Source organism: Astatotilapia calliptera, chromosome 7, assembly GCF_964374335.1.
Source record: "Astatotilapia calliptera chromosome 7, fAstCal68.1, whole genome shotgun sequence".
Taxonomy (NCBI): Eukaryota; Metazoa; Chordata; class Actinopteri; order Cichliformes; family Cichlidae; genus Astatotilapia; species Astatotilapia calliptera.
The window spans coordinates 26,703,152-26,729,969 of NC_137428.1; the positions used below are offsets into that span (position 1 = coordinate 26,703,152).

At 40.3% G+C, this 26,818-nt stretch overlaps 1 protein-coding gene across 2 annotated transcripts in view; it reads left to right on the plus strand.

Moving 5' to 3' along the window:
- The window catches only part of rai14 (retinoic acid induced 14), a 55,241-nt gene extending 38,617 nt beyond the window's left edge, over positions 1–16,624 (plus strand). Inside the window, exons 8-21 of one of the 2 annotated variants that reach the window (XM_026174008.2) lie at positions 4,270–4,376; positions 4,531–4,715; positions 5,203–5,228; positions 5,592–5,678; positions 7,307–7,396; positions 7,576–7,701; positions 8,217–8,318; positions 11,374–12,081; positions 12,293–12,771; positions 13,406–13,574; positions 13,685–13,852; positions 13,928–14,086; positions 14,483–14,548; positions 14,786–16,624. In XM_026174008.2, the coding sequence (XP_026029793.1) occupies positions 4,270–4,376; positions 4,531–4,715; positions 5,203–5,228; positions 5,592–5,678; positions 7,307–7,396; positions 7,576–7,701; positions 8,217–8,318; positions 11,374–12,081; positions 12,293–12,771; positions 13,406–13,574; positions 13,685–13,852; positions 13,928–14,086; positions 14,483–14,548; positions 14,786–14,872 (2,559 nt within the window). In that variant the 3' untranslated portion in view covers positions 14,873–16,624. The remainder of the gene's footprint in view (positions 1–4,269; positions 4,377–4,530; positions 4,716–5,202; positions 5,229–5,591; positions 5,679–7,306; positions 7,397–7,575; positions 7,702–8,216; positions 8,319–11,373; positions 12,082–12,292; positions 12,772–13,405; positions 13,575–13,684; positions 13,853–13,927; positions 14,087–14,482; positions 14,549–14,785) is intronic. The other variant, XM_026174009.2, reaches the window with a different exon arrangement.
- Positions 16,625–26,818: the final 10,194 nt, after the last annotated feature.

The following is a 26,818-nucleotide window of genomic DNA, read 5'->3' on the forward strand; positions in this document are numbered from 1 at the left end:
GTACATGAAACAAGAAAATGAAAGTATGCAGCTACTTGTAAATGATCTGGTTTTGTTAGGCTCCAAGATGTCTGGTCCATTATCTTCTATGTTTAATGACCAAAATCAACAACTTCATTAGGTATAGCTGGTCAGCTGCTTGTTGTGAAACTCAGTGCCTTTAAGATATAGATTACCTGATTATTATTATTATTATTATTATTATTATTATTATTATTATTATTATTATTATTTTAATTATAGAGGTTAATTTATAGAGGTAGCCCCACTGAGTCTCAATGTCTCATTTACTAGCAAGACCTGTTTCAGACAAACATATTAAAATTACAATGAAGTTCAAACAGCATGGGGAAGAAAGGTGATTTAAGTGACTGAATTTAGCATGTTTGTTGATGTTAGATGGGCTGGTCTCAGTATATTAAAAACTGCTGATTTACTGGGATTTTCCTGCACAACCACCACTATAGAACAGTTAAACTGTCAAATTTTATATTCTGGGTCACATATAGCACATTTTGAGTTTAAGTGGGCCGGACCAGTGAAAGTGCCCCTTCAGTCAGTGTAAAGAAATTTAATTAAACCTTTATTATAGTTCAGAAATAGCTCAGAAAAAGAAGCGCAGTTTCAACTGTGTGTCTCAGTTTTATTACATTATAAATATAAAAAGCATGAGAAGACCACACTGGAAGCGAGTCCTGTCAGTAAAGAACAGAAAACTGAGATTGCAGTTTAAAATTGGACAAATTGGAAAAATGTTTGCCTCATCTGACAAGTCTTAATTTCTGCTGCAATATTTAGACGGTTGGATGAGAATTTAGTGGAAACAACATGAAAACATTGATCTATCCTGCCTAGTATCAACAGTTCAGGCTTGTGGTGGCAGTGTAATATTTGGGGGGCATATTTTTTTGGCACACTTTGGTCCCTTAGTACCAACTGAGCATTGTTAAAAAAAACACCACAACCTACCTGAGCATTGTTACTGACCATGTGTATCCCTTTGTGACAACTTCTGTTAACTGCTTCCAGCAGGATAAAGCCCCATTTCACCAAACTCATATTTCAAACTGGTTTCTTGAGCATGACAATATGTTCACTGTACTCGAATTGCCACCAGATCTCAGTCCAACAGAGCACCTTTGTGGTGTGGTGAAACAGGAGATTGTCATCATGGATGTGTCATCTGACAAGTCTTCAGGAACTATGTGATGCTGTCATGTCAATATGGACCAAATGTTTTAAAGAAATATTTTCAGCACCTTGTTGAATCTGTGCCATGAAGTATTATGGTCTAACCCAGTGCTAGCAATGTGTAACTAATTAAGTAGCCATTGACTGTACATGCAACCAGCAGACTGACGGTTTTAGGATCCTGTTCATACAAACAAAGACACTATTTGGATTTAAACCAGTTTTCAGGTGGCAAATGAACATATAATGGTAATGCTGAGAATACTGTTGCATGGTGAGTGTATTCAGGTTTAAGCAGAGCTGTGTTTTTATTTTAGTTGTCTTGATTGACAGGCCTCTCTGACTGTAACACCTTGTCCTAACAGTTAACTTGTCATGCATCACCTCTGCCCAGCGTTTACACTGTTGCCCATATTTGGGTAATATGGCTTTAAATGTCAGACACGATGACAGCAAGTTAGAAACACAGCGAGTAACACATGCCAGCAAACTAGCAGTAATACACCTGTGCGCCCACATGCCTTTATACACACGCATTGAACCTATTACCCAGAGAAGAACAAAATTACTTCTGTCTTTTAGATTCCAGAGAAATATAAAACACAGACAGGGCAAACACAGACACATGCCTGTTAAAGTGTTTAGCAGAGCTCAGAGGAACCCAGAGCATAGTTCTGTTCTCTGTGGTGTGTGAAAGCAGCAGCCTTGTAATATAAAACACACACAAAACTATGCTGACAGACGTTAGTGCTTCTTGAAGTTCGTTTTCCTACTTTTTTTTTTTTCTTTTTTCAGGAAAGACTTGGATCCCCCTCCCCCAAACATGTTTCACAGTGGAAATGTCTGTTAAACAACTCAGTGCTGAAGAGTATTATCTATTGCTCCTCATAGTTTTTAGAAACTACAGTGGCTTGCAAAAGTATTCGGCCCCCTTGAACTTTTTCACATTTTGTCACATTACAGCCACAAACATGAATCAATTTTATTGGAATTCCACGTGAAAGACCAACACAAAGTGGTGTACACATGAGAAGTGGAACGAAAATCATACATGATTCCAAACATTTGTTACAAATAAATAACTGCAAAGCGGGGTGTGCGTAATTATTCAGCTCCCTGAGTCAATACTTTGTAGAACCACCTTTTGCTGCAATTACAGCTGCCAGTCTTTTAGGGCATGTCTCTACCAGCTTTGCACATCTAGAGACTGAAATCCTTGCCCATTCTTCTTTGCAAAACAGCTCCAGCTCAGTCAGGTTAGATGGACAGCGTTTGTGAACAGTAGTTTTCAGATCTTGCCACAGATTCTCGATTGGATTTAGATCTGGACTTTGACTGGGTCATTCTAACACATGGATATGTTTTGTTTTAAACCATTCCATTGTTGCCCTGGCTTCATGTTTAGGGTCGTTGTCCTGCTGGAAGGCGAACCTCCGCCCCAGTCTCAAGTCTTTTGCAGATTCCAAGATGTTTTCTTCCAAGATTGCCCTGTATTTGGCTCCATCCATCTTCCCATCAACTCTGACCAGCTTCCCTGTCCCTGCTGAAGAGAAGCACCCCCAGAGCATGATGCTGCCACCACCATATTTGACAGTGGGGATGGTGTGTTCAGAGTGATGTGTAGTGTTATTTTTCCGCCACAAATAGCGCTTTGCATTTTGGCCACCAGAAAGTTCCATTTTGGTCTCATCTGACCAGAGCACCTTCTTCCACATGTTTGCTGTGTCCCCCACATGGCTTGTTGCAAACTGCAAACGGGACTTCTTATGGTTTTCTGTTAACAATGACTTTCTTCTTGCCACTCTTCCATAAAGGCCAACTTTGTGCAGTGCACGACTAATAGTTGTCCTATGGACAGATTCCCCCACCTGAGCTGTAGATCTCTGCAGCTTGTCCAGAGTCACCATGGGCCTCTTGGCTGCATTTCTGATCAGCGCTCTCCTTGTTCGGTCTGTGAGTTTAGGTGGACGGCCTTGTCTTGGTAGGTTTACAGTTGTGCCATACTCCTTCCATTTCTGAATGATCGCTTGAACAGTGCTCTGTGGGATGTTCAAGGCTTGGGAAATCTTTTTGTAGCCTAAGCCTGCTTTAAATTTCTCAATAACTATCCCTGACCTGTCTGGTGTCTAAATCCAATCGAGAATCTGTGGCAAGATCTGAAAACTGCTGTTCACAAACGCTGTCCATCTAACCTGACTGAGCTGGAGCTGTTTTGCAAAGAAGAATGGGCAAGGATTTCAGTCTCTAGATGTGCAAAGCTGGTAGAGACATACCCTAAAAGACTGGCAGCTGTAATTGCAGCAAAAGGTGATTCTACAAAGTATTGACTCAGGGGGTTGAATAATTACGCACACCCCACTTTTCAGTTATTTATTTGTAAAAAATGTTTGGAATCATGTATGATTTTCGTTCCACTTCTCATGTGTGCACCACTTTGTGTTGGTCTTTCACGTGGAATTCCAATAAAATTGATTCATGTTTGTGGCTGTAATGTGACAAAATGTGGAAAAGTTCAAGGGCGCCGAATACTTTTGCAAGCCACTGTATACCCTTATGCCTGTGATGAAGTAGCTCTCTCTAGACTGGGAATTTCCCTTATCCATCTTAGGCAGTCAAATATTTATGCTTGAGCATTACAAGACTGAGGTTAAGTGAAGGGTTACACTTGGGGTCAGACCCTGACAGTCCTGGAGAAAATGGGATAGCCTGTCTTATGAAATACTGCAGTCATCCACCAACTCTCTGCAACCTGCTGAGCTCAATCAGTAATATGATTTGGGGGATTTTCCCATGCTCTTATTTCTTTCATCTTAAACATACCATCTGAATTTTTTCTGTTTATCTGCTGGGGAATTCATTTAGAGCAGCAGACATTCACTCATTTTTCACACAGGCCTGAGATTTTTCTCACCTTACACACAGTTACCATAGTCTGTCAAGGCCCACGCTGTGACTAGTTATATTGCTGTGGGTGTGCGTCCATTTAAATCTGTGTCATGTTGTCTTGTCTTTTATTTTTCTCTATAGGATGATTTTAGTCATTTTGTTTTCTCGTTTTTATGTTTGTTTCTCCTATAGGATGGCCTCACTTCCTTGCTGTTGGCAGCCAAACACAGTCATGCAGAAGTATGCAGCACTTTGCTCGACTTTGGTTCTGAAATCAACACTTCTGACAACAGTGGCAGGTATACAAAACAAAAAAACAACAAAAAAAAGACCCCAACAAAGTCGACACACAATAAGACACAGGGAAAAAATTACAAATAAATTGTTGCTCATTGTAGGATATTTGATTGATGTTGAAGTGGTGATCAGTATGCTGTGTTGTCTGTGTTGTAGGACGGCCTTGATGCTCGCAACCGAGTCCAATGCAGTATCTGTTGTTGAAGTGTTGGTTCAGAGAGGAGCAGACTTGTCAGCTGTAGATGCAGAAGGCCATGAGGTTTTACATTACGCTAAGGTCTCAGGCAGCTCTGAAACCAAAACTGCCCTTTCAGCTGCACTAAACAAGCATCAGGTCTCAGGTAAGAGTTGTGCATAAACACAAACCTACAGTTCAGAGAAAGATAGGAAGTGAGTGCAGGTGGCTTTATGCAAGTGTTGAGGAAGTATTCAGTAAAGGTTTGTATGTAAATTTTGCGGACAATGTCACTCAGGCTGCGGTAGGCAGGCATATTTGTTTTTAGTTTTTTCCCCCTCCCCCCTTAAGGGCATTGCAGTGAACCAGTACATTTCCAGGGAAACTTACTCTGTACCTAATCTCAGTCTTAACCCTAACCAAAAACAATGTGAGATCCAGTCTTAATGCTTTCAGGGTTTTTTTGCCCTCCCAAAACCTGATCAGTGCCAATAAAAACACACATACTGCCCCTGTGAGACAGAGATCCATACTGCTCTGGGTTCAACACAAAGTTAACACTGCCACCTGCAGTTGGTTTCCTGTTACTGTTGAATTTTTCTTAGATGTTTAGTGTGTTGTACCTAACAATACCTTTCCATCTTTTTTGGCAGATACGAAGTCTCCTAAAAGTCCCCAGGTAAAATATCGACCATCAAAAGTACTAAAACATGTGAAATTCCACAGCGGATGACAGTGAATAAACATTTTAGCACTGCCAACTGATTTATAGAATTAGGAAGTAAAATAAGGAATAAAACCAACTTCAGACTAATTTCAGTTTCATAGCTACAAATAATATAGTTCAGTTTCTCTCATATGTTAGTGTCATAATTCCGAGCTTTGAAAAAAAAAAACTTTAATTGCTGTTTTTGAAAAAGAAACCTTAATTCTTACTGTAGCACCCACCGATTGACTCCTCTTACTAACCAGCACTGAATCCCACTTTTCTTTCTCTTTTTTTGGTCACCTTCCCTCTCTGCCTCTTTTGCTGGCTCTTCAGCATGATCAAGTAGCTAAGATAAGTGATGAACGGATCATAACTCCCAAAAAACGAAAAGCACCTCCACCTCCCATTAGCCCACCTCAGGTAAATGCATGTGTCTATGTCTGGCAGCTTGTACCAGTGTGCCACTCTCCATATTAATATTAATGCATGTTTGTAGTGTATTCATACAAAGTAATATAAGAACAAAATCAGCGATTGCTTATTTACATACTATCTGTAAAGGTCTCTTCGACAAACTATTAACTGATTTCTGGTGAGAAAATATCAGCCAAATTTTTCTGTTGATGTGCATGTATAATCACTGGCCACTTTATTAGGTACAGCTTTCTAGTACTGGGTTGGAGCCTCTTTTGACTTCAGAACTGCCACAAGTCTCCATGGCAGATTTAATTAGGGGCTGGAAACATTCCTCAGAGATTTTGGTCCATATTGGCATGTTAGCATCAGATGTCCATAATGCAAGTCTCCCATTTCACCACATCCTGAAGAGCTGGTGACATTGGAGGTCATTTGAGTACCCTGTATTCCTTGTCATGTTCAAGAAACCAGTTTGAGATTGTTTCAGCTTTGTGGTGTGGCATGTTATGCTAGAGGACATGGTTAGCAACAATACTTAGGTATTAAGTGATGCTAAGTTGTTAGTAATAGGTGCAAAGTAAAAAAAAGAATATATGCCAAGCATCAGATTCTCCATTCTCATGTTCAGTTTGAACTTATTACACATGCGGACTGTCTGGACACAAGGCAGGATGGATCCATGCTTTCATCATGCTTACTCACAATTTTGACCCTGCTATCTGAATCTTGCAGCAGAAATCAATACTCATTAGACAAGGCCACATTTTTTCCAGTCTTCTATTGTCTAATTTTGATGAGTCTGTGCCAATCAAAAGCCTCGCGTTCCTGTTCTTGGAGGATTTGGAGATGTTCTTCTGCAAGCCTCGATCGTATCAAGTGGTTATTTGAGTTACTGCTGTCTTCCTATTGGCTTAACGCAGTCCAGCAATGCTTCTCAGTTATCTAGCATCAGCAAGTAATTTTCACCCAGAGAACTACTGCTCACTGGATATTTTATCCCTTTCTGACCATTTTCTGTAAACCCTAGAGATGTTTTTTGTAGGAAAACCCATTAGATCAGCAGTTTCTTTAATAATCAGAAATTCTGTTACTCAGTTTGAACTTCAGCAGGTTGTCTTGACCAAGTATACATGCTTATATGTATTGAGTTGATGTCATGTGATTCGCTGATTAGGTATTTAGTATTAGGTATACTGAGCAGTTTAACAGGTAACCTATTAACGTGGCCAGTGTGTATATTTTATGCACTGACATAATTTATGTTATTTTAGTTGTTTAGTAAAACATTTCAAGTAAGTTATGTTATACATATGGGTTCAAAGTGCACACCATCAGCTTTAATTGTAAGGTTTTTGTATCCAAATTCAATTAAAAGTTTAGCGATTACAACTCTTTTAGCATTTAATATCTCTCTCTCTCTTTTTTTTATTTTTATTTTTTATTAAGAGGCCAAAGGAAAAAATTGTGGAAAGTGTGGCGTTTGCATTTGCAAGCTGTTTCTATAAACAGTCAGTGCAGTACAGGACATCCTTAGGGATTGTAAAATGTCTGAGAGATGGTAGCGACATTAAAAGTGGACAAATCAATGATAGTAATTTATCAGGAAAATTAATGCAACAATCCTCCTTTAGAGCTCTGGACCCTCTTCCCCTTCAATTGTTACATCTACTGGCACTCCAGCATCCAACAAAAGTGACACTCCTAAAAGATTCAACTACAAGGTAACAGAAAAACACAAGGTATTAAAAAAGAAATATGAAAGTAAAAGCTGCATTAGCCTTTAGGCTTCCATTTTAAGTACTTGGGTAAATTCTTTCCATCAGCCTTCATATGATGTTTTTTTTTCCTCCCAGTTTTTTCTGCCACTCGTCACTCCTTTCTCCTCCCCTTTTTTTCACAGGAAGATGAGATCAGAGGAACAGCATTGAAAGAGGAGGTTGACAAGGAGAGAAACATGCTGCTGGAAACAATCGAAGACCTGAAGCAAACGGTGGAGACGGTGACGGGTCCTGAGCTGGATACAAAGGTGACTAATATATAGTTGACAACACTTTGGTGCTTTATTTAAATTCCATATATGCAGGTTTTTAAACCGGGTGTATTGACTAGACCAAATTATCTGGAGAAAAATAATTAAATTAATAATAAGTATTAGCATGCCTTGTTCATGTGAGTACCCCACATAGAGTCAATATACTGCATTTATATGTATTTTATATGAAAGTTAATCTCTTTTCATGCATTTAGGAAAAACTTGAATCAGAGATGTTTGTGTTGTGCATATTTTTAACTGAATATTTTAACTTTAGATTAATCTTAAACAGTTTTCTACGTATAATATGTTTACAAAGAAGCCAGCCTGCTTTTGTAGTTTAGTGCTAAACAAACACAACAGCTTTTCAGCATTCTTGAAGGAGGTCTATACTAAGCTTAAGACGTGCCACGACTCGTGTTGTTTTTCAGTAGGCAGGTAGTGGTCCTTAGCGTTGTCTTTATGCCTCAGTCTGGTATGTGAATGTATGTGTGCGTATGTCCTGGCAGGCCGAGCAAAGTTTCACAGCGTCTGCTGCTCTGGTTTCTGTTCTGCAAGCCAAGATTATGGCTCTCACTTTGGAAAACCAGCAACTTGCAAGCAAACTTAAGGTATGTAACCCATTCATTCATGCTCAGGAGTTTAGCTATGAAATAAACAACCAAAAACAATCAACGAAACAACAGTAAACTGCTTGTTTAAGCCAGGTTACTACTGCAGATTGTTTAAAGTGATAGATTTTTAAAAAAATGTTTTCTGTTTTTTAACAAACCACAAATAATGTAGTAGAAGTAGAGAAAAACAGAAGCACAGAAGAAGTCGGCTTACAGTATTTTGGTGTTTGATCCTTTTATGCCCGGCGGGAAATCATGAAGATGATGAATGCCTCTTTACTGAGCGTGCTCGTTACACTTAGGAAATAGGAATGTGTCAGTTTAACTACAGATTACGTGACATTTGTTTGTGATTTAAGCCGGAGCCTGAAAAGCTTACGAAGACGATTGCGGTGGTTTTTGAAAGCGTTTAAGACTTCGAACAACAGGATTCAGTTTACAAGTATACTATTGTTTTGTTCCGTTTTTCACATTAATAAACACACAGAATAATTACACTTTTGTTTGTGTTTCCATTCTAAGTTTTGTCCTAGAGCTTATTTAAAGCATATTAAAAAGGTAATAACTTGTGTACTCTTTATGGTTAGCTGAATGCCTGGGAGCACTAGGAAAACTGCAGAAAAACTCAGCCTAACAACAACAACAGGATTACCAGCAAACTGCACATTCTTAAAAGAAGGCAACCGATAGTGTGCATATGCATCAGTGCAATGACCTTACTGGCTTATGTGTCACGTGCAACGGTGTGTGTTTATTTCTGGTAACCAAAACGTAGTCCAACTTTTACATGTTTTAATTTAATGTTACTTTTAAACGTAATATTACTCAACACTGGTTTCTGTTTAACCTTCTAACCTTCTCTTTGATATTTGGGCTGATTGGGACCCAATGAGTGTAAAAACAAAGAATCACCAGATTTTTTATTTTTTTTTACCTGATTTTTTGTTCCTAAGAAAAACGAGAGCCACATATGAGGATATTCGTTTAAAATTTTGATAAAACAGTAGCAGTATAATGTCCTCATAAGTGGATATCAGGCCCTAGTAGAGCAAAATTAAATATTTTGGTCTAAATAACTCAAAATGTGATGTTCACATATGTGGACGCCAGGTCCTAGGAGGTTAAATAAATAAAGCTGACACTCTAATTATCCCTCCTGTCCTCCCTTAATGCTGCTAAGTGTTGCTCAGTACACTTGAGTAAATGAGCAATAATCCATTTGTGTAATATCTTATATTTAATTGTTAATTTAGTGGGTGTGTGCATTATTAATTAATCTGCCAATCCTGATCAAATTAAACAGTTGACCCAGCTTTGTGGTATTTTCATAAAGTGACTGTGCCCTAAAATTGTGTAAATGTGGCTGAGATTGAATCCACCAGATTGTGTGATAAAAAGAAAACATGGCCACTGGCTGTGGGTTGTAGTAAGAAGTGCCCTAAGTGTTCAGTAAGAATAGAAAAGTGAAAGTTTATAGTGTATTTTCATATTCATATAATTTTTTTTATAAATATAAATTGGAAAAAATATTTTATATGAAAAATTTGACTCCTATTCTTAAGACACCCACAGCTATATAAATACTAGAGATGGACCAATCCGATATTATGTATCGTATGTGTCACGTGATAGAGCGGCTGTCTCTTCGAGACCTGTCGGCGGTCTGGTGGAGCATTTGGAGCCTCACTACATGCTTCCAAACCGCGGCATTTAATTTCGAAGAAAACTATCCCAGAGAAGTAAAGCAAATGTGTATAAGTTCATCTCTGAATGTTTGAATAGTATTTCCGCGTTAAGCTAAACAACTGATATTTGGAGCCACAGCTGGACTGGCCATCGGAGTTTCATATTGAGGAGAAAAGGAATCGATTTGTCTCGTACTTCAGCTAGAATGGAAAAAAGACACAAAGCTGGAGTTATTCTGTTTTTGCTGCACAGCTGCTTCTTCTTCTCTCATTCTCTCCCCCTTCCTCCCCTGTTGCTACTTCAACCATGAAACTGATCAATGATCAGCTGGTCGGCTTTTCTGTCGCAAGTCCCGTTTTTCTTGTTTGTTTATCGCCCACTTTGCGCCAGAAAGAGGAGACCAGCGGATAAACAACAGTAGCACGTTTAAGCGTGGTCAGCTGTTGTTAGAATTGATTTAATATTACTTTCTAGTATTCGCTGGTGTTTGCTGGAGCCACGGCTGTAAAAGCTACTGCTCATTATATCGGTTTGGATATGTGGTGAGAGGGAAACATGAAGATGAAACCAGGAGATGTCCTGATGTTACTGAATCATCAAAGCTGAACAGTGATGGAGAAACAGGTTTACCTTTTAGGTGACAAGAATGAGTTGAAGGGAAGTTATGAACTGTTTCTGAGAGACAAATAACACCAGGATCCTTTTTTATGTAGCTGACAGCTGGTAACTGTGGAGGGGCGGGTCTAGCAAAGTTTTGCCAGGGGGGCTAGGCAGGGCATTAACAGGGAGAGGGGGGCACAAAAAATACTTTTCTTTGTTATTTCATTTAAAATGACTAACTTTTAATAAACAATTATCTGAATCTTACAACCAAAGTGGTCATCTGATTAAATGTCTAGAAATCCATAATTGTATACAAGTCTAATAATAATAATAATGGGATTTATATAGCGCTTTTCGGGGCCCTCAAAGCGCTTTACAATGCCACTATTCATTCACTCTCACATTCACACACTGGTGGAGGCAGCTACAGTTGTAGCCACAGCTGCCCTGGGGCAGACTGACAGAAGCGAGGCTGCCATATCGCGCCATCGGCCCCTCTGGCCAACACCAGTAGGCGGTAGGGTCTTGTCCAAGGACACAACGACCAGGACAGAGAGCCCAGGGATCGAACCGGTGACCTTCCGGTTACAGATGCGAAAGTGGTATCGTGTCATGTCTAATAAATACCTCTGTTTTTTTCTTTGTAATTAATCAATCCAAGCGAATGTGAGAGAAAAACATAGCTGCAGTTTCATTACTGAGCTTTTTGTATTTCCAGCCTCACTCACTTTCATTCACTTTTGCCTGTTCCCTCATCCCACAGAAACATCCATCCCTCCAAGGAAATGAAAACCTGAAGGAGAGGAGTCGTCCAAACAGCATTGCCTCCAACTCATCTTTCCACTCTACCCAGGATGAGTTTGAGTCATTGCCTCAAGTCCCCTCCACCACTCAAGTAGAAGGGGAAGATCCAGGAGCTGACTCTGTGATACTGGAGGAAGACGAGAGGGAGAAACTACGAGGAGGAGGCGAAGAGGAGATCAGATTGTTAAGGCAGACATTAGAGAAAGTTCAGATAAAACTGCTTGAAACCAGGAAGGAAAACCAGTCGCTTCAGGCTCAGCTGAAGCCAGAGCGAAGCAGGGAAAGAGAGGACAATGAAAGCGAGAGAGGAAGAGAGAGAGAGCTGATGGAGAGTCTAGCAGAGCTGCAAGCCAAGCTGACTGACACTCAGGAGAGATACCACCAAGCTGTGGAGGAAGTGGAGAATCTGAGAGTACAGGTGGGAACGAGAGAACGAGAGAGCCAGAGGCTTACATCATCCACACTTGAACATGAAGTAACGCAGCTAAAGGCCCAGCTCGCCCAATCAGAGTCAGAGGTAGATAAAGCAACACAACATATCAAACGTCTGGAAGAGGCACTGAAGAAGACGGAGGATGATAGAGAGCGCGCTAAAGAGAAAGAACAGAGGGCAGCACAACTTGAGGAGCTGTACAAGGAGGCACAGGAGGAAGTCAGGGTGCTCCAGGTAAATGCAGGGTTCTTCTATATGAACAAAATTGATTTGTCCAACCTTTGTAGTCTGTTTCATCTCTGCTTGAGGCTGACAATTCAAGATTTAGTTGATATCAGAGGAGCAGAGTTTTTTTTTTTTTTTCTTTAGACTGCTTTTTAAAATGCAGTTCGCCACATATCATTCATCTTTATGGCCTGCAATTTATCCCCTTTCTGTTGCTTAGGAGGCTCTAAAGGGCACAGTGCCTGTTGAATCTGCAGCCAAAGACTTTGAAGAGATGAAGGCTGCCCGAGATGAGGAAATCACTGGACTGCAGCTCCGCTGCAGGGAACTTTCACGCTCCTACAGTGAAACCAAAAATCAGCTCAATGCCACTCAGAAACAGCTGGCTGAAGCTCAAGCTGAGAAGAGTACCTCCCCCTCTCCAACTTTGGAACAACAGGTGCAGGTGTTAAACAGTAAGGTGGAGGAGCTGCAGAGGCTGCTAGCTGAGGCTGAGAAGAAATATTCATCTGCTCAAGAGGAGATTTCACTACTGAGGAAGGCGGCAGAGGTTCAGGCACAGAGCTCCGTGGCTCTTGCTGATCAAATGCAGGTGATGTCGTCTCTGGGTAATGCGATCAAAGAGCTGGAAAATGAGGTGGAAGCCTTGAAAGAGGAGCTACATCAAAAGACCACGCAGGTGGAGGCTCTTCAACACAGGTGAGTGAAAAATAGCAACACAAACACAAAACTAAATATGTCAAATTTTGATGATGAACATGTTTCCTATTTTTTACTGAGCTCCACCTTGGTTGGCTACAACAAAAATCTTACTTATACATTGACGCACCTGTATAAATAACCTTTTGGATAATGTGAAATGATAACAAGTAAAAGAACCTAATATTGTACTAATGATTATCAGTAAATGAGTATAAAATTAAGGCACAGACTATATATAAAAGAAGGATGCACATAGTGTACCACAAAATCACCGATAGGTCTTGTGGTGTAGCAGCCTCAAGTTTAGCATAATGATGCCAAAAGTGATCATAATGAGGTAATAGAGTGCTAGTATTAGTGTTATCAGCTAATACTAATTGGCTTGTTTAGGAATGTATATCTGTAGAATGGCAAGTTAATGAAAGAAAAAAACAAGCTGACTAATCTTGATTGTTAGAGAAATACATTTATCTCATTTTTTTTAAAATATGAAAATGAAAAAAATAAAAGATATTAAAATATATTCACATCAATTACAGGGTTACTGGGTTTATCCATTTCCATTAAATGTTCCTCCCTGCTAGAATAAAATGTACTTCTATTTACTACCATGTGTCCCCTTCACAAACAGGCTGACAGCTGAGAAGGATGTCACCCCAGATGACTCAGTCTCCCGCGTGGAGCATGACACAGTGCGGGAGCAGCTGGAAGGTGAAGTGAACCATCTGACACACCTCCTCCAGGAGGCCCTCAGGAAGCAGGATGAGATGGCCCTGGAGGCTGCTGATGCCTGGCAGAAGGTGGGAGGATAGGCAAAAACAACATATCCACTTTCCAAAGGCTCTTTTCTCTCTAACATTTAGTACTATCTATTCTTAACACTTATCTTAACCGCTCATCCATCCATCAGGCACGGGATAATGGTGCAGAGCGAGAAGCCCTGCAGGAGCTAGTTATGTCAAAGGAGAAGGAGAACCAGACGCTGACCTCCAAACTGGCCGAGTCCCAGGATGCTGTGTGTCAGCTCAAACAGCTGGTGGAGAATCACACTGCATCAGAGAGAGAAAAGAACAAGAGGGTCAGTAAGGAAATGGCAGCTAAAAGTATTTTCATTTCACGGTGAACTTGTTCAACTTGTTCTATCTTGTTGTAGATAGATGACCTGTCTCGAGAGGTGGTGAAACTGAAGGATGCCTTAAACAGCCTATCACAGCTCTCCTACAGCTCCTGCTCCCCCTCCAAACGACAGCAGCAAAATCAGCAACTCGAGACGATGCAGCAGCAAATCAAACAACTGCAGTACCAGCTTGCTGTAAGATTTCTCATTAATAATTAGCGAATCGGTTTAAAAGCTCCACAAAGGTCACAGAAATGTTCCCTTAAACTGCTTTTGTAATAAGTTACTGCACAATCTGTCACCACACACACACACACACACACACACACACACACACACACACACACACACACACACACACACACACACACACACACACACGTATAACAGCCAAAGCACAGCCATGGAAACAGCCACATTCCCAGGTTTGCCACCCCCAGGCTTCAGTTATAATCAGAGAGATCTGATGAGCTTATTCCTTACTGGAGTCACAACAGTGCAACCTTCTGGGGGCTCTGTAAATTACTTACACTAGCTTTGATATAAATAAAGTACAGTTGTTAAGTTTGGGTTTGCCTCATGTCTTTTTAGGAGTCAAAGAAGCAACACAGTGAAGTAGTGTCAGTTTACAGAATGCACCTCCTCTATGCTGTTCAGGTAAGTCCATCCATTTGTTTATGTCTTCTTGGACTACAGCTTAATGATGTTCACTTTTAAGGGATCAGGTCACCCTAACTAACTTTAAGTCAGGCATTCAGATACTTTTGTTTGTGATTCGTTGGAAGGTTTTTCAAATGAATGTCACTTAATATTATCCACCTAGTAATCACTTTAGCAGTTGTTTTCTTTATTTTTAGTCAGTTGACTAACTGACCGTCTGTCTTGGACCTTTAGGGTCAGATGGACGAGGACGTCCAGAAAGCCTTGAAGCAGATCCTGATGATGTGCAAGATGCCAAGCCAAGCCAACGAAGCCTCCTGAGACAAGCAGGGAGTGCTTTACCAAAAGCATGTTGTCAGACACACGGTGCCTCTGGATGAAGCTTGAGGATTTGTTTATAAGGAACTGGTTTACAATCAGGTGTTCATTGCCTTTACCTAATGTCATTTTGACCCAGTTACCTAACCTACACCTGGTATCAACATGTCTAGGTAGCTTACTGTAATGTGAACGCACATGTAGTTGAAGTCGGCCGTGTCCTCCCAGCTCATCTTCTTGTTAATCACATCGCATGCACAATCAAGACAATGAGAGGCTGTTTTAATACCAGGATGAATGCAAACATTCATGGACCGGCTGTCAGGATCTAGATATAGTGTGCATGTTCATACCAGGTGGAATTGGGGCGTTAATGTTAGCATGTTTGTCAGGTCAGGGTTGTGCTCATCAGCTCACTGATAATTCAGATAAACAGAGGAACCAGGTGTTTATCGTGTGTGTACCAGCCAAATTTAAAGTGTGTACATGTTAACACTACACTGAAGATGTGCAGTAACCCTAAATCACATGCAGTTCCACACATGCACCCATCAGCCCAGTGAAAACAGTGAGTCCGTTTCTGTTCAAGTGTCTATTTTATAATACAGCAGTGTTAGTATTATCTGAGTTTGCTGTAAAATGTTAACTGTCCACAATTTCCCGATAGAATTAAAATCATTTGTGCTGTGTTAACAATTGCATGAGTCTTTGCTCTACAGCAGCTCAAAAATTGCTGGACTTGTATGTAGAAAAAGCAAAATGCTGTTTGATTTTTTCCTATCAGTTAAAAAAAAAAAATGTAAAAAAAATAATAATTATTGAGCCGTTTTACCCTGTCGTTTTTTTTTTGTTTTTTTTTAAAATAACTGTACTTAAATGATAAGGGTTGATATCTTAGATGTCCTTGTTTTGTGTCAATGTTTTTCCTCGAATATAACAACGCACTATTGTTCCAGTGGCACCTGAATTAGAACATTTTCCTCTTAATATTATTATTATTATTATTTTTACATATGAGGGGTTAACTGTTTACTGTAGTAAAAAAGTAACAAATCTGAATTGTAACAAAAGTCCAGCAGTGGGCTGAATATTTTTGTCTTTCTGACACAGAGGGGGATAAGAGTTTTACTTTTTATATTCCCTCTACTCTTCTAAGAGTTGCAATCTCTTACATGAAAAGCATGTAAAATGTATTGCTTGATATCAGATGGTTGAGTTGTGTAAAAACAAAACACAAGTTCTCCTATCATGTGCCTGTAATCACACAGTATTTTTTTTTTGGTTCTACAGCAGCTTCAACAGGATTCTTTGTACCATCTTTTAATTTATTTATCTTTACCAGAAATTGCATTTTTCTCCCCTTTCCCTCAGTTTGTAATACTGTTCTTTCTCTCAGTGCTCCTTTGTGTGTGTGCAGGAAAACACTGTACAGTGTACTCTATTGGACACTTTTAAAATGCACAACCCGTTCACTGTTTAACTGGAGTCATACTGAATTAAATTGTATCTAAGTGACTGACCTTTGTTTCTCACTGACCAGGTCTTTATCGCCCGTCTGAGAATTGTTTGATCGTATGCCTGTCTTCAGTTCTTCTCGTTTTCTCTAAGCCTTGACTGAAACGTTTTTACCAAGAAAGGGAAACAAAGAAGCAGCTTGTCCTGTTGGTTGTTTCTTTTCTAACACTTTTGTAGTAAAAAGAGAAACTTGTTTGACAACTGTATTTTATCCACATAATAAATTTTGAAGATACTGCACATTTATCTGTTTTCTGTTATGATTAAGAAAGAGTAGCATTTAACCAGAATATGAGTGATGACTGAGTGCTTATAGCTAATAGGAAGGTAACAGTAAATCATATGATTGGGGATCATACATGAACACTACATAACACAATACATAATTGGTTTATTTATTAGGTACACACGTTCAACTGCTCAACAGGCATGTAGAAATGTCCGAGACGACCCCCTGAAGTTCAGAGAGTCCGAATGAGGAAGAAAGGTGATTTAAGTGATTTTGAATGTAGTATGGTGACTGATGCTGATCTACTGGGATTTCCCACACAACCATCTCTAGGGTTTATAGAGAAAAGTAACCTTTATTGAAATGGACTCCTACAATTTGCACAGACTTGCCAACACTGGACAACAGAAGATTAAAAAAATCATTGCCTGGTCTGAGGAGTCTTAATTTCTGCTATAAAATTTGCAAAGCAATGTCGTAATTTGGCGTAAACAACATGGAAAGATGGATCGATCCTGGCTTGTATCAACAATTCAGGGTGCTGGTTGTGGTTTAATGGTATGGGGGGATCACTTATTTACCTAACCCCACTACGTACCCAGAGAACCCATGCAGACACGGGAGAACACGCAAGCCCCACAGAAAGGTCTCAAACTCATGACCTTCTTACTGTGAGACAACAATGCTAACCATCATGCCACAGTGCTGCTACTGTGTGATTCTGTCATGTGAATATTCTATTAGCAAGGTGTACCTAATGAAGTGGTTGTTGAGTTGCACCTTCTTCAATAGTTGGTTTGCGTAGAAGAAGTAGTGAACTTGTACACCAGAACACTTTAAGGATCTGGCACTTTAGTCAGCAAGCACCTCTGGTAGAATCCCCCCCCCCCCCCCCCCCCCCAAAAAAAAAAAAAAAACCAAACAAAAAACCTCTGTATATGTGACTCGACTAACAGGATGCACTGGCCTCATAAGTATTTACCAGTATTGACCAACTTCAATATTCGCAGGCCACAATACTCCTCTGCAAACACCAAGTCATTCTAGCAAAATTAGATTTAACACACGTTTTGGATCCAACTTTGAGAGAATCAGCCACAAGGTTTCTTCATTCATCTCAGAGTCATTAAAACATGAACTCACACATATGCTTGGCAAAGATCACCAGCCAACAATTACTGGACAGGTAATGTATGACCACTAGATGGCGGCCATCACTAACACTAGATCTTTCATATCCTAATAGGTGGTTTTTACAAAGATATCTTTATCTAACAGGGGACAACCAAGTGAGATAAAATTTACAATGATACCCTGCAAAGCAGGCTGAGATCTCAACCAAACTGACCACTTTGTATGGAAAAGACTTTCAAACAACACCATCAAGAAACAAAAGGGAATGTCTTTTGGTGTTATATAACTTCAGTAGAGTTTTAAAGAGCATCTAGTGTATGTATGTGATATAGTGAGGCCATTTTGAATCACCATTAGATTGTTTTTTCCTAAAAACAAATATCCACAAATCTCCACTTCAGAGTTTAATATATCAAGGGAATTAAAAAAAATAATCTAGGATGTATTGTTTGTTTTTCTGTTGGTTTAGGCCCACCAGCCTCCATGTCAACACTCTGTCCTCCTTCAATGTCCTCTCAGCTTTGGCTCTCAGAAGTCCTGCCAGTCTGACTCTTGAGTAATGTGTCTGCCATTCTGTTTCCTCTAACCGGTGGCACAACTACTTCGTTTCCTGCCCTGGCCCTGTGTTCTGCCCGCAGGCAAAGACACACTTCCACATAAGGATGCAAAAACACACACACCTCTGCCTTTACACGACAACTTCCTCTCAATCTTGCTTTCACACACGTTCTGTCCTCAGGCCTTGGGTGTTAGTGGGCCCTAATCCAGTTAGGACTCATGTTTGTCAAGCATCACAGCTGCAGAAAACTCTCCAAGTCTGGAGTCTGTGAGTGGCAGGATGAACTTGGCTAAAAGTTCGAGGCTATGGTTTATGATGAGTAGAGCCCAACTTTTACGAGTTTGTGTTTGGTTACTTGACTACAGTTCAACAGATTTTTCAGTTTTCCTGAAGCTTTAACTTTGAATAAAGACACCACAAAGGTAGATTTTTCTTTATCTGCTTATTCCAAAGACTCAAGTGTAGGTAAAGCAGGAAATAAAACATGAAATAATTAGATATATTTCAGGTATTTTACTGCCAAATGTGAAATCCTGCCAATGTTATTGCTGCTAATGGTTGCAGCTGTTTAAGTATGAAAATTTGCCATTTATTATTACTTATCTCATATGCTAAAACTGAAAAAAACTTTGAGTTTCATCCTTTTTAATAGTTGGTTTATTTAGGAAATAATCTGTTAATCTGCAATACTATCTTTATTTAAATACTCAAAACCAGAAGCTGTATTTTTGTGAAAAAAAAAAAAAGATATCAAAGTGTGATCATGGACGTTAATTTTGTCAGTTATGTTTCCATGCCTAAAACTCACTCTTTGACAATAAAAACACACCACTGTCATACTAAAATTTAAGAGGTTGAAAGATTCAGCCATGACACAGTAAATCTCTGGGGACCCAGGGGTGAACCGTGGGGAACTCCAAACCAAGCCTGGATATATTTTGAGCATGTGTTTACAACATAGTGTTCCTAACTATCTAGATTTCCTAAAACAAACAAATAAATAACAACTCTGTTTTGTGAAAAAGAGTTCAGAAGTGAGGAGACAGAGTAAAGCAAAAGGGAAGAAATCATACCAGAAGGTCAAAGCCCAGGAGAGGAAGGCCGTTGCTGAAGGAGCCCATTCAGGGAGGAAATGAGGCGAGTTTGTGGCCAAAAAAATACCAAAAAACCCAAGGAGAAGCAAGAGCAGCAGATCAAGAGGGACAAGTGTATATGTTGAATCACCAGGAGGATGACTAATCCACCACTGAGACTCTCTTCTGAAGTAGCGTACAAACTCGACTCAGCTGCCAAAGGCATGAGAGGAGCAGGCTAAGGAGAGGAAGCTGCTGATGAAGAGGTCAGCCCTCTTGTTAGTTTTCTTGACAACCATAACTTACTAGTGATTAAAAATGGCAGCAATAAAGTCGTGTATTTTGATCTTCCACCTTGTCACATTTTTTAAAATGTCCTCTGTTTTTTTGTTGATTTTTTTGCTGTTTGTTTAAACTCTGTATTTCCGGCTAATCAGGATTTGTGTTCTTAGTAAATATTGTTGAATGGCTTTTTGCTAACGTGCGTCATAACTCGCATGCTTGCTCTAAGAGAGCTGGCCTGTAATGTCAGCGTAAGTGTCGTGTATTTGTTTCTGTTGTTCTCCTACTTAATTATTTCCGAATATTTTCGGCTGGTAATAATGACATCTGGACCGGGACTCTTTTTGCCTGTCTTTGAACTGCTGTGAGTTTACAGAAAGATTTATTTACAGGCATTGTTGTGTCTGCTCGCCAGGTGCAAAACAGTCTGCCCTAATCAAATCTGATGCCGTGAGTGCTTAGAGGTTCTTCTGTCTGCTATCAACCTCTCTGCTTTGTGAAAATGCAGTGTTAAAGAGACAGGATGCACACAGTTTGTCGTCTGTACATGTAAAAGTGTGTGCAGAGCAACATTGCTGTATATATCTGTAATTTTACAGGGCTCAAAATATTTTGGTCAGTAATGTGTGTGTAAGCAGCACTGTTGCCTCACAGCAAGAAGGTCTGGGTTTGAATCCATCATCTGGCTGAGGCCTTTCTGTGTCTTCTTGCTCTCCTCATGTTTACATGGGTTCTCTGTTGGTACTCCGACTTCCTCCCACAGTTCAAAGACATGCAGTTAGTGGGGTTAGGTTAACTGGTGATTCTAAATTGCCTGTAGGTGTGAATGTGAGTGTGAATGGTTCGCTGTTGCTCTGTGTTAGCCCTATGACACACTGGAGAACTGTTCAGGGTGTATCCTGCCTCTTGCCCTATGGCAGCTGGGATAGGCTCCAGCCTTCCTGTGACCCTGAAAGCAACAATTAAGGGTGATTAAATGGGATTAAGCAGGCTCTTATGTTTAGCTTGGTACATATTTATCAGCATGTACTGTATATTAGCAGAGAAATAGTAATAATTTTAAAAAAAACGAACGAGTAAATAATAATCCAGGAAAAGGTCACCAACATGTAGCCACACATCTGAAAGCATATTGATTTGCTCCCCTGATATTTAAAGGCAAAGGTTAAAGGTATCTGATCAACAGTATGGGGATACTTTTATGTCTGGATTGGTCCTCAACTGTTCTAAACTCTACTGAGTGAAAAGAAAAACTGAACTTTAGCTTGACAAGCAAATTCTGACTCCTAACTTCACTATTTGCTTGTGTGCCTCCTGCTACATGGTTTGGCTCACTAACAGGCCCCAATAGCCCTTACAATTTCTCATTGACTGCAGTCTCCATGGACAGATTATTTTACTCCTAACAAAGAATATATTTTTATATATGCAACCAGAACAATGAAAATGAATAAGCGGTGCCAGGCATAGAGAACACCGATCATATCTTGTGTCTCTCTCAATCTCCTAGGAGTAATTTTAGTGATTGTCACCAACTGGCATTCAGCTTTAAAAAAAAGCTTGCAAAAACATAACACGAACATGGGATTTTAATTTGCTGCTAAAGCTGGCTGATGTAAAGTTTCAGATGGGGTCAAAAACTAACGAGGGTGGGGCTACGGTGATGGCTACATTCATTATTTGTACTGTCTATACATGTGGCACTGTTGTCCACCTATTCCAGGTTCTAATTGTAGTTTATGATTTGCTACATTTACTTTTATTAGAATCTCCTGACTGAATATCTTACAGCCATCTTCTACAGGCCTAGCAGAGCTTGCTAAATATACTAGTTTCCGGGGGAAAAAATAGAGCTATCTTCTCGGTGGATGCATTGTCTCCGTAAACAACTTATGCGACTCTACACCTCCAACAGATTGTTTATCTGTTGTTCATCTGCTGAGTTCAGTGACCAGCCATTCTATTGTGACATGTAGTTGTGTTAAGTGCCTCTCAGAAATGCTAGGCACAATTGGCTTTTGGCATCCGGCCTGTTATCAACAGTTAAAGGTTTCGGTATGTCAGTAATTTCGGCCATGATAACTACTTGCATGTTTTCAAGTCATCAGCGGCCTCGGTGAAAACCCCCCAGAGTAATTCTCACTGATCCGTAGCTCTCTCTCTCTCGCTCTCTCTCTTTTTGGAAGAACATGGAGACCACAGGGGTGTTTACATGTGTATTTTAATGGGAGGTCTGATGGTAGTGAAATAAAACACGTCTGACATTTTTATGCATTTCAATCTGCTTTTTCGGTTCCAGTCCCAATTTTTCTGTCTTCACTTTACATCCTTCACCTAATTTTTTATCTCATTTATCTCCAACCTCCTCATTTTTCACATTTGCACCCCTGAGCCCTGCTGTACATCTCCACGGTTTGTCACTGCTGTGCGCCAACTTGCATTCCATCTAATACAACCGCATTTTATTGTCATATAATTAAGTGATGTGTGGAACATGTTTGCTGTGTTCAGCCACCAAGCCATCAAATGTTCTCAGTTTGTCTAACACAGGCTGGCCTTGAAATAAGACCCCGCAGCAGACGAATGGAGGGGCGTAAGAGACGCATGCAGCTTAATTGCTGCAAGATGTAACCTCGCCTGCAGCCCGCGGCCTACAAACACACTCGCACACATTTATGCATGTGAAAGCCAGCACAAACACACAAGCATGTGTGCAAGTAGAAAACACACTGAAGGAAACACAAACTGGTCTAAGTGTGTTACCAAGTGACAGCATGGCAACGGAGGAGGGGGTTCACATGCTTTCTTTTTTTTGTGGAAAAGCAAGGTTTTAATTCAACAAGAGGCCATCCTTTGATGGGGAACACTCAAAAGCACTTCTCTCTGAAACCAAACCAAACCCATCCAAAATCTACGTCGTGCATTTCCTTACGGCCATGTTTAATGGATAAAAGATGATATTAATGCAAAGATTCTTTGGAGTAGTCTCCTTTTGGCTCTTCATAAAAGCCCACAAAGCATTACTGAGTAGAAACGCTGACCAGTATGGGAGGGGATTGAGGCAGGAAAGAGGCCTGATTTGATCTTTAGCAGTTTTAAAAACCACAGGGATCCCCTCTAAATTAAGCCATTACAATATAACATTTCCAGGACAGCTGATACGGTGCAGCATGTGAACATTTAGTGCTGTCCCACGCCGATGAAAAACGATAAAGAATGTGTGACCATCATGTAGTTCCATAAAGAATCAATTGGGAAAGTTGGAAAAGCTGTTCACTGGAACATTTCCTATGGGGAGGAGAAAAACAAACAAACAAAAAACGTACATTTGAAGACTTGAAAAACATCGTCTCGATTGTTGCTCCAGGCCGCACGCTAGAATGACATCACAAATTACGTCCTTGACTCTTTGGTTTCTTGCTCTCGGAGAAAAGCAAGTTGGGTCCCTTAAAAGGGGATTTTACAATGCTACACCATCTCTGGGCACGTCGATGATGTTCCCTGACATCATAGCGCTCACTGCGGTGGCAACCCAGGTCACTGAGGTACAATTACACTCACCACTATGGGAGACCGCAACACAGCAGACACAGAGAAGTTCAGCAGGAGGGTCCACCACGGAAACACTGCAAGCAGTGCATTGCGAGTGGTTATAGAAGCCATGGTTAAGTTACTGCAAACACAAGAAGAGCTACTGATAAGGTGCCTGTTCTGATTTAGCACTGAAGTTACATGAGAAGGAAGAAGATACCATTTACTGCGCTGTGTTTCAGGAAAACATAAGTCAGCTACCAGTTTGTGTATGCACAGTAAATATTCAAATATTGATAGTATTTAAGCCATAATCGTTGTGCTGCATCACAGATTAAACATGTTGTTTTCCTCTGAAATAGATGTGGGATAGTTGGATGAGTTCCCTGATCTGAGCAAGTTTTGGCTACAGATGCAACCCCTCGAGATATTTATTTCTGCATCTGATTTAGCACAGAATGATTGCAGCAATACAGTCTGGAGGTGGGGTAATAGCAGCGGGCAGAACAAGGCCTTTGATCAGACCATTTTCATGTTTATGTTTTACATTAAAGCATCTTACAAATATGTTAATAGTGAGTGTGTCCCAGGGCACCTACACTTTAAAACCAAACAAATCCTACAAGAGTATCACATGATCGTGTGTATGTCATGAAAAATGTGTGCAAATAAACTTTGGTAAGGAGCCACAACAACAGCAAAAAAAAAGGGAAAAAAAAGTGCAGCATGCTGTTTCAAATTGTAAAAGAGGACACAATTACAACATTTCTGTAACAACTATTAATTGAAAGCAGGAGAATCACCTTTTGAAGCCCATCGGCTGCTTTTCTCCAACGGGACTGTCAGCTTGTACGTGTCCCTTTAGTGTTCATCTATGCACTGACATTCTGGATGCCTGGTGATTTAATTGTCATGCTCTGCCCCGCCATTCTCACTCTAGACCAGGCTTCCCAGTTTCAGGTCCTCTCGCTCACTCCAGCCTCCACACATCAGGTTCTGATGAGTCTAACTGGAAACACGTGCTCCACGCTGGCTCCCCCGACAGATGGGACAATAATCATATTATTAATGACACAGAGAAAGAGAGAGAGAGAGAGAGAGGAAGAGAGGTAGGGTGGGGTGGGGTGGTGTTCAGGGTGGGGGGAGTGGAGGAGGAAAATCCACCCTCCTCAAAGGCTTTCTGGTCTTAAATAGCTCAACGCTGAGCTGCTGACGCTTCTGAGGAAGTTATTATAGGAAAAGAGCACCTCTGTGTTTGCATATGGAATATCCTCTCAATTTAACTCAGTGCTCACCAGGCTTAGCCCCGTGTCACTCATTATAAAGCAGCTGAACTCTGGATGGACCCTGGTTCATGCACTGACTTGGGAAAATGTGTGTGTTTCAAATATATGTAGCCTTCTTTGAACTTTTGTTGTAGAGCTCATCTATTTTTCAGTGAAATTACGTGTGTGCCTGAGAGAAATGACACTTGAATACAAATCGTTCTGTATCCACTTTGTAAATTCAAAGGGTCACTTTATTTGATCTCTTTCAAGTGGGTGGGGAAAGCAACAGAAAGTGAGCACACACGGCCAGCAGAGCGCACGGATGCTGTCAGATGGCTTAGCTGAGGAGGCAGCTAATGCACATGCTCTATTGGCCCGTAACATGGACATCTTTTAGCTGATGCTTCAGAGAGTGACTTTGGAAGGATTCAATAAAAGGACTGTCAGTGACAACTTTCTGTGCTGCAAATTAAAGACAAAAAAACATTTAAAACCTGCAGTTCCTCGATTGGCCACTTGAATTTGGCTCCAAAAGGGGCTATTTTTCAGACTCCAGTGTTACAATATCCAAATTTTAAGAAGAAACAACAAAAAAGCAAAAACAAAAACAAAAAATTTGTTATTTTATGCATAATTAGAGGCTTGGCCATTTTCACTCAAAACCTTTGTCTTGTTCGCCTTCTGGTTGCACTCACAGGCAATCATTCTGCAGTCGCACTAGAGGACTTGGTAAATGGAGACAGCAGTATAATGACTTTCCAGTCTTGTTGCCTCTGATATGGTTGCTTCAAAGACAGGAATCAGGTTGGCAACCGCTTGCAGCCGTCTTCGAATGTGCAATGTGCTAGGACAGCAATACAACAACAATAAGATGGAGTCATGCTGCTATCAGTTTGAGTTTAAATGCGTAGGCAATTATATGCAGTCTGCTAGTGATTAACTGTGACAAACTGGTGAAAATCTCTAATCTCTCGCTTTTTACATATATACAGAAATTCACATTAACAGTCAGAGTTTGATAGATTTGCAGCAGAAATTCAAAAAAATTCCTCAATAAATAGTGATGTAGTTGCTGCAGGATGGCAATTTAACTGCAAACCTTGCTCAGCAACCCTGCTTTTATAAAATAATTAGTTGAGTCCCTCATTGCAAGGAGACTTATAAATTAGATGACAGTTATTTGCAAAAATTCACCAAACTGTCTGAGAGTGATTGCAATTAGTTCAAGATAGACAGCAATTGTTTGCCTCCCACCAGGTAAATTGTGGAAATCACCTTGCAGTCACCTGGTGAATGGTCAAACAGAGGTTGACGGTGTTGCTGGCTTGACTTCTGGATCACCACTTTGTTGCTACAACTAAGTGCAAAGCAAAATAAATCAGTGCAATCACTGAGCAACCGCACATTTTTCAGTCACAAAGAAGTTTCCGTCAATTGTGACTGAGCCATTAAAGGAGTCAGGTGTTTAGTTTATTGAGGTGAACGCATTTAGCCACCATAGCCTTACAAAAAAAGAAAGAAAGAAAATGCATTTAAAGAACAATAATAATATTAATATTGTGTGGCTAAAAGGTAGTTTCACAGAGATTAGCTTGGATCTCTGTGAAACTGCCTCCGGACTGTATGCCCGAGGAACAAAGGTGCTGGAACAAAAGTGTTGTTTCCCAGTGCTGGTGGTTTTTGATGCATCCCTATCTTTGTCCATTCAGTTTCCTGAACAAACTGGAGACACAACAATGAAAGCCAGAAAACAAAAAGAGGATAAAGAATAGGTCATTTTGATATTGTTTGACTATGTCTCAAACTATCAGGTGATGCATATTACTGTGGGAAAAATGGAGGCACCACAAGTAAACAGAGGAAGCTTTCAAACATAAGGCAAAGTACTGTAAATTGAAAGAAAATAAAAAACCTACTGATCACACTTTTCACTGTTAGTTCTGCACAATCGAGAAGAAGTGGCTAAAACGCAGTGCATCACTTCAGTGCCCTGATTTTGGATTACAAAGGAAACAAGCTGAGCTCTGTTAGAAGCTGAGTCACACAGTCCAGATTCACCTGCACCAAATTACTCAAGCAGCCCAAGGCTGTGTGTCTCACCAGAGCAGGAAACACTGAGCAAGTACAGATTGTGGTGGTGGTGTGGGGGGCAAATTGCGAGAGTGGGGGTAGCTTGATTTCGATTTGGAATAATGTTTGGGTATCCACATACTTTTGTGTATGTTTGTGCAATAAACAGACAAATGATCTGTCTTGAACAGAACTCCACACAAATTATGCACAAAAATAAAGGGCACATGCTGAGAGGCAATTAGGTGGTCCACTGCCTTAATGACTTATTTCACCCCCGGTCACTTC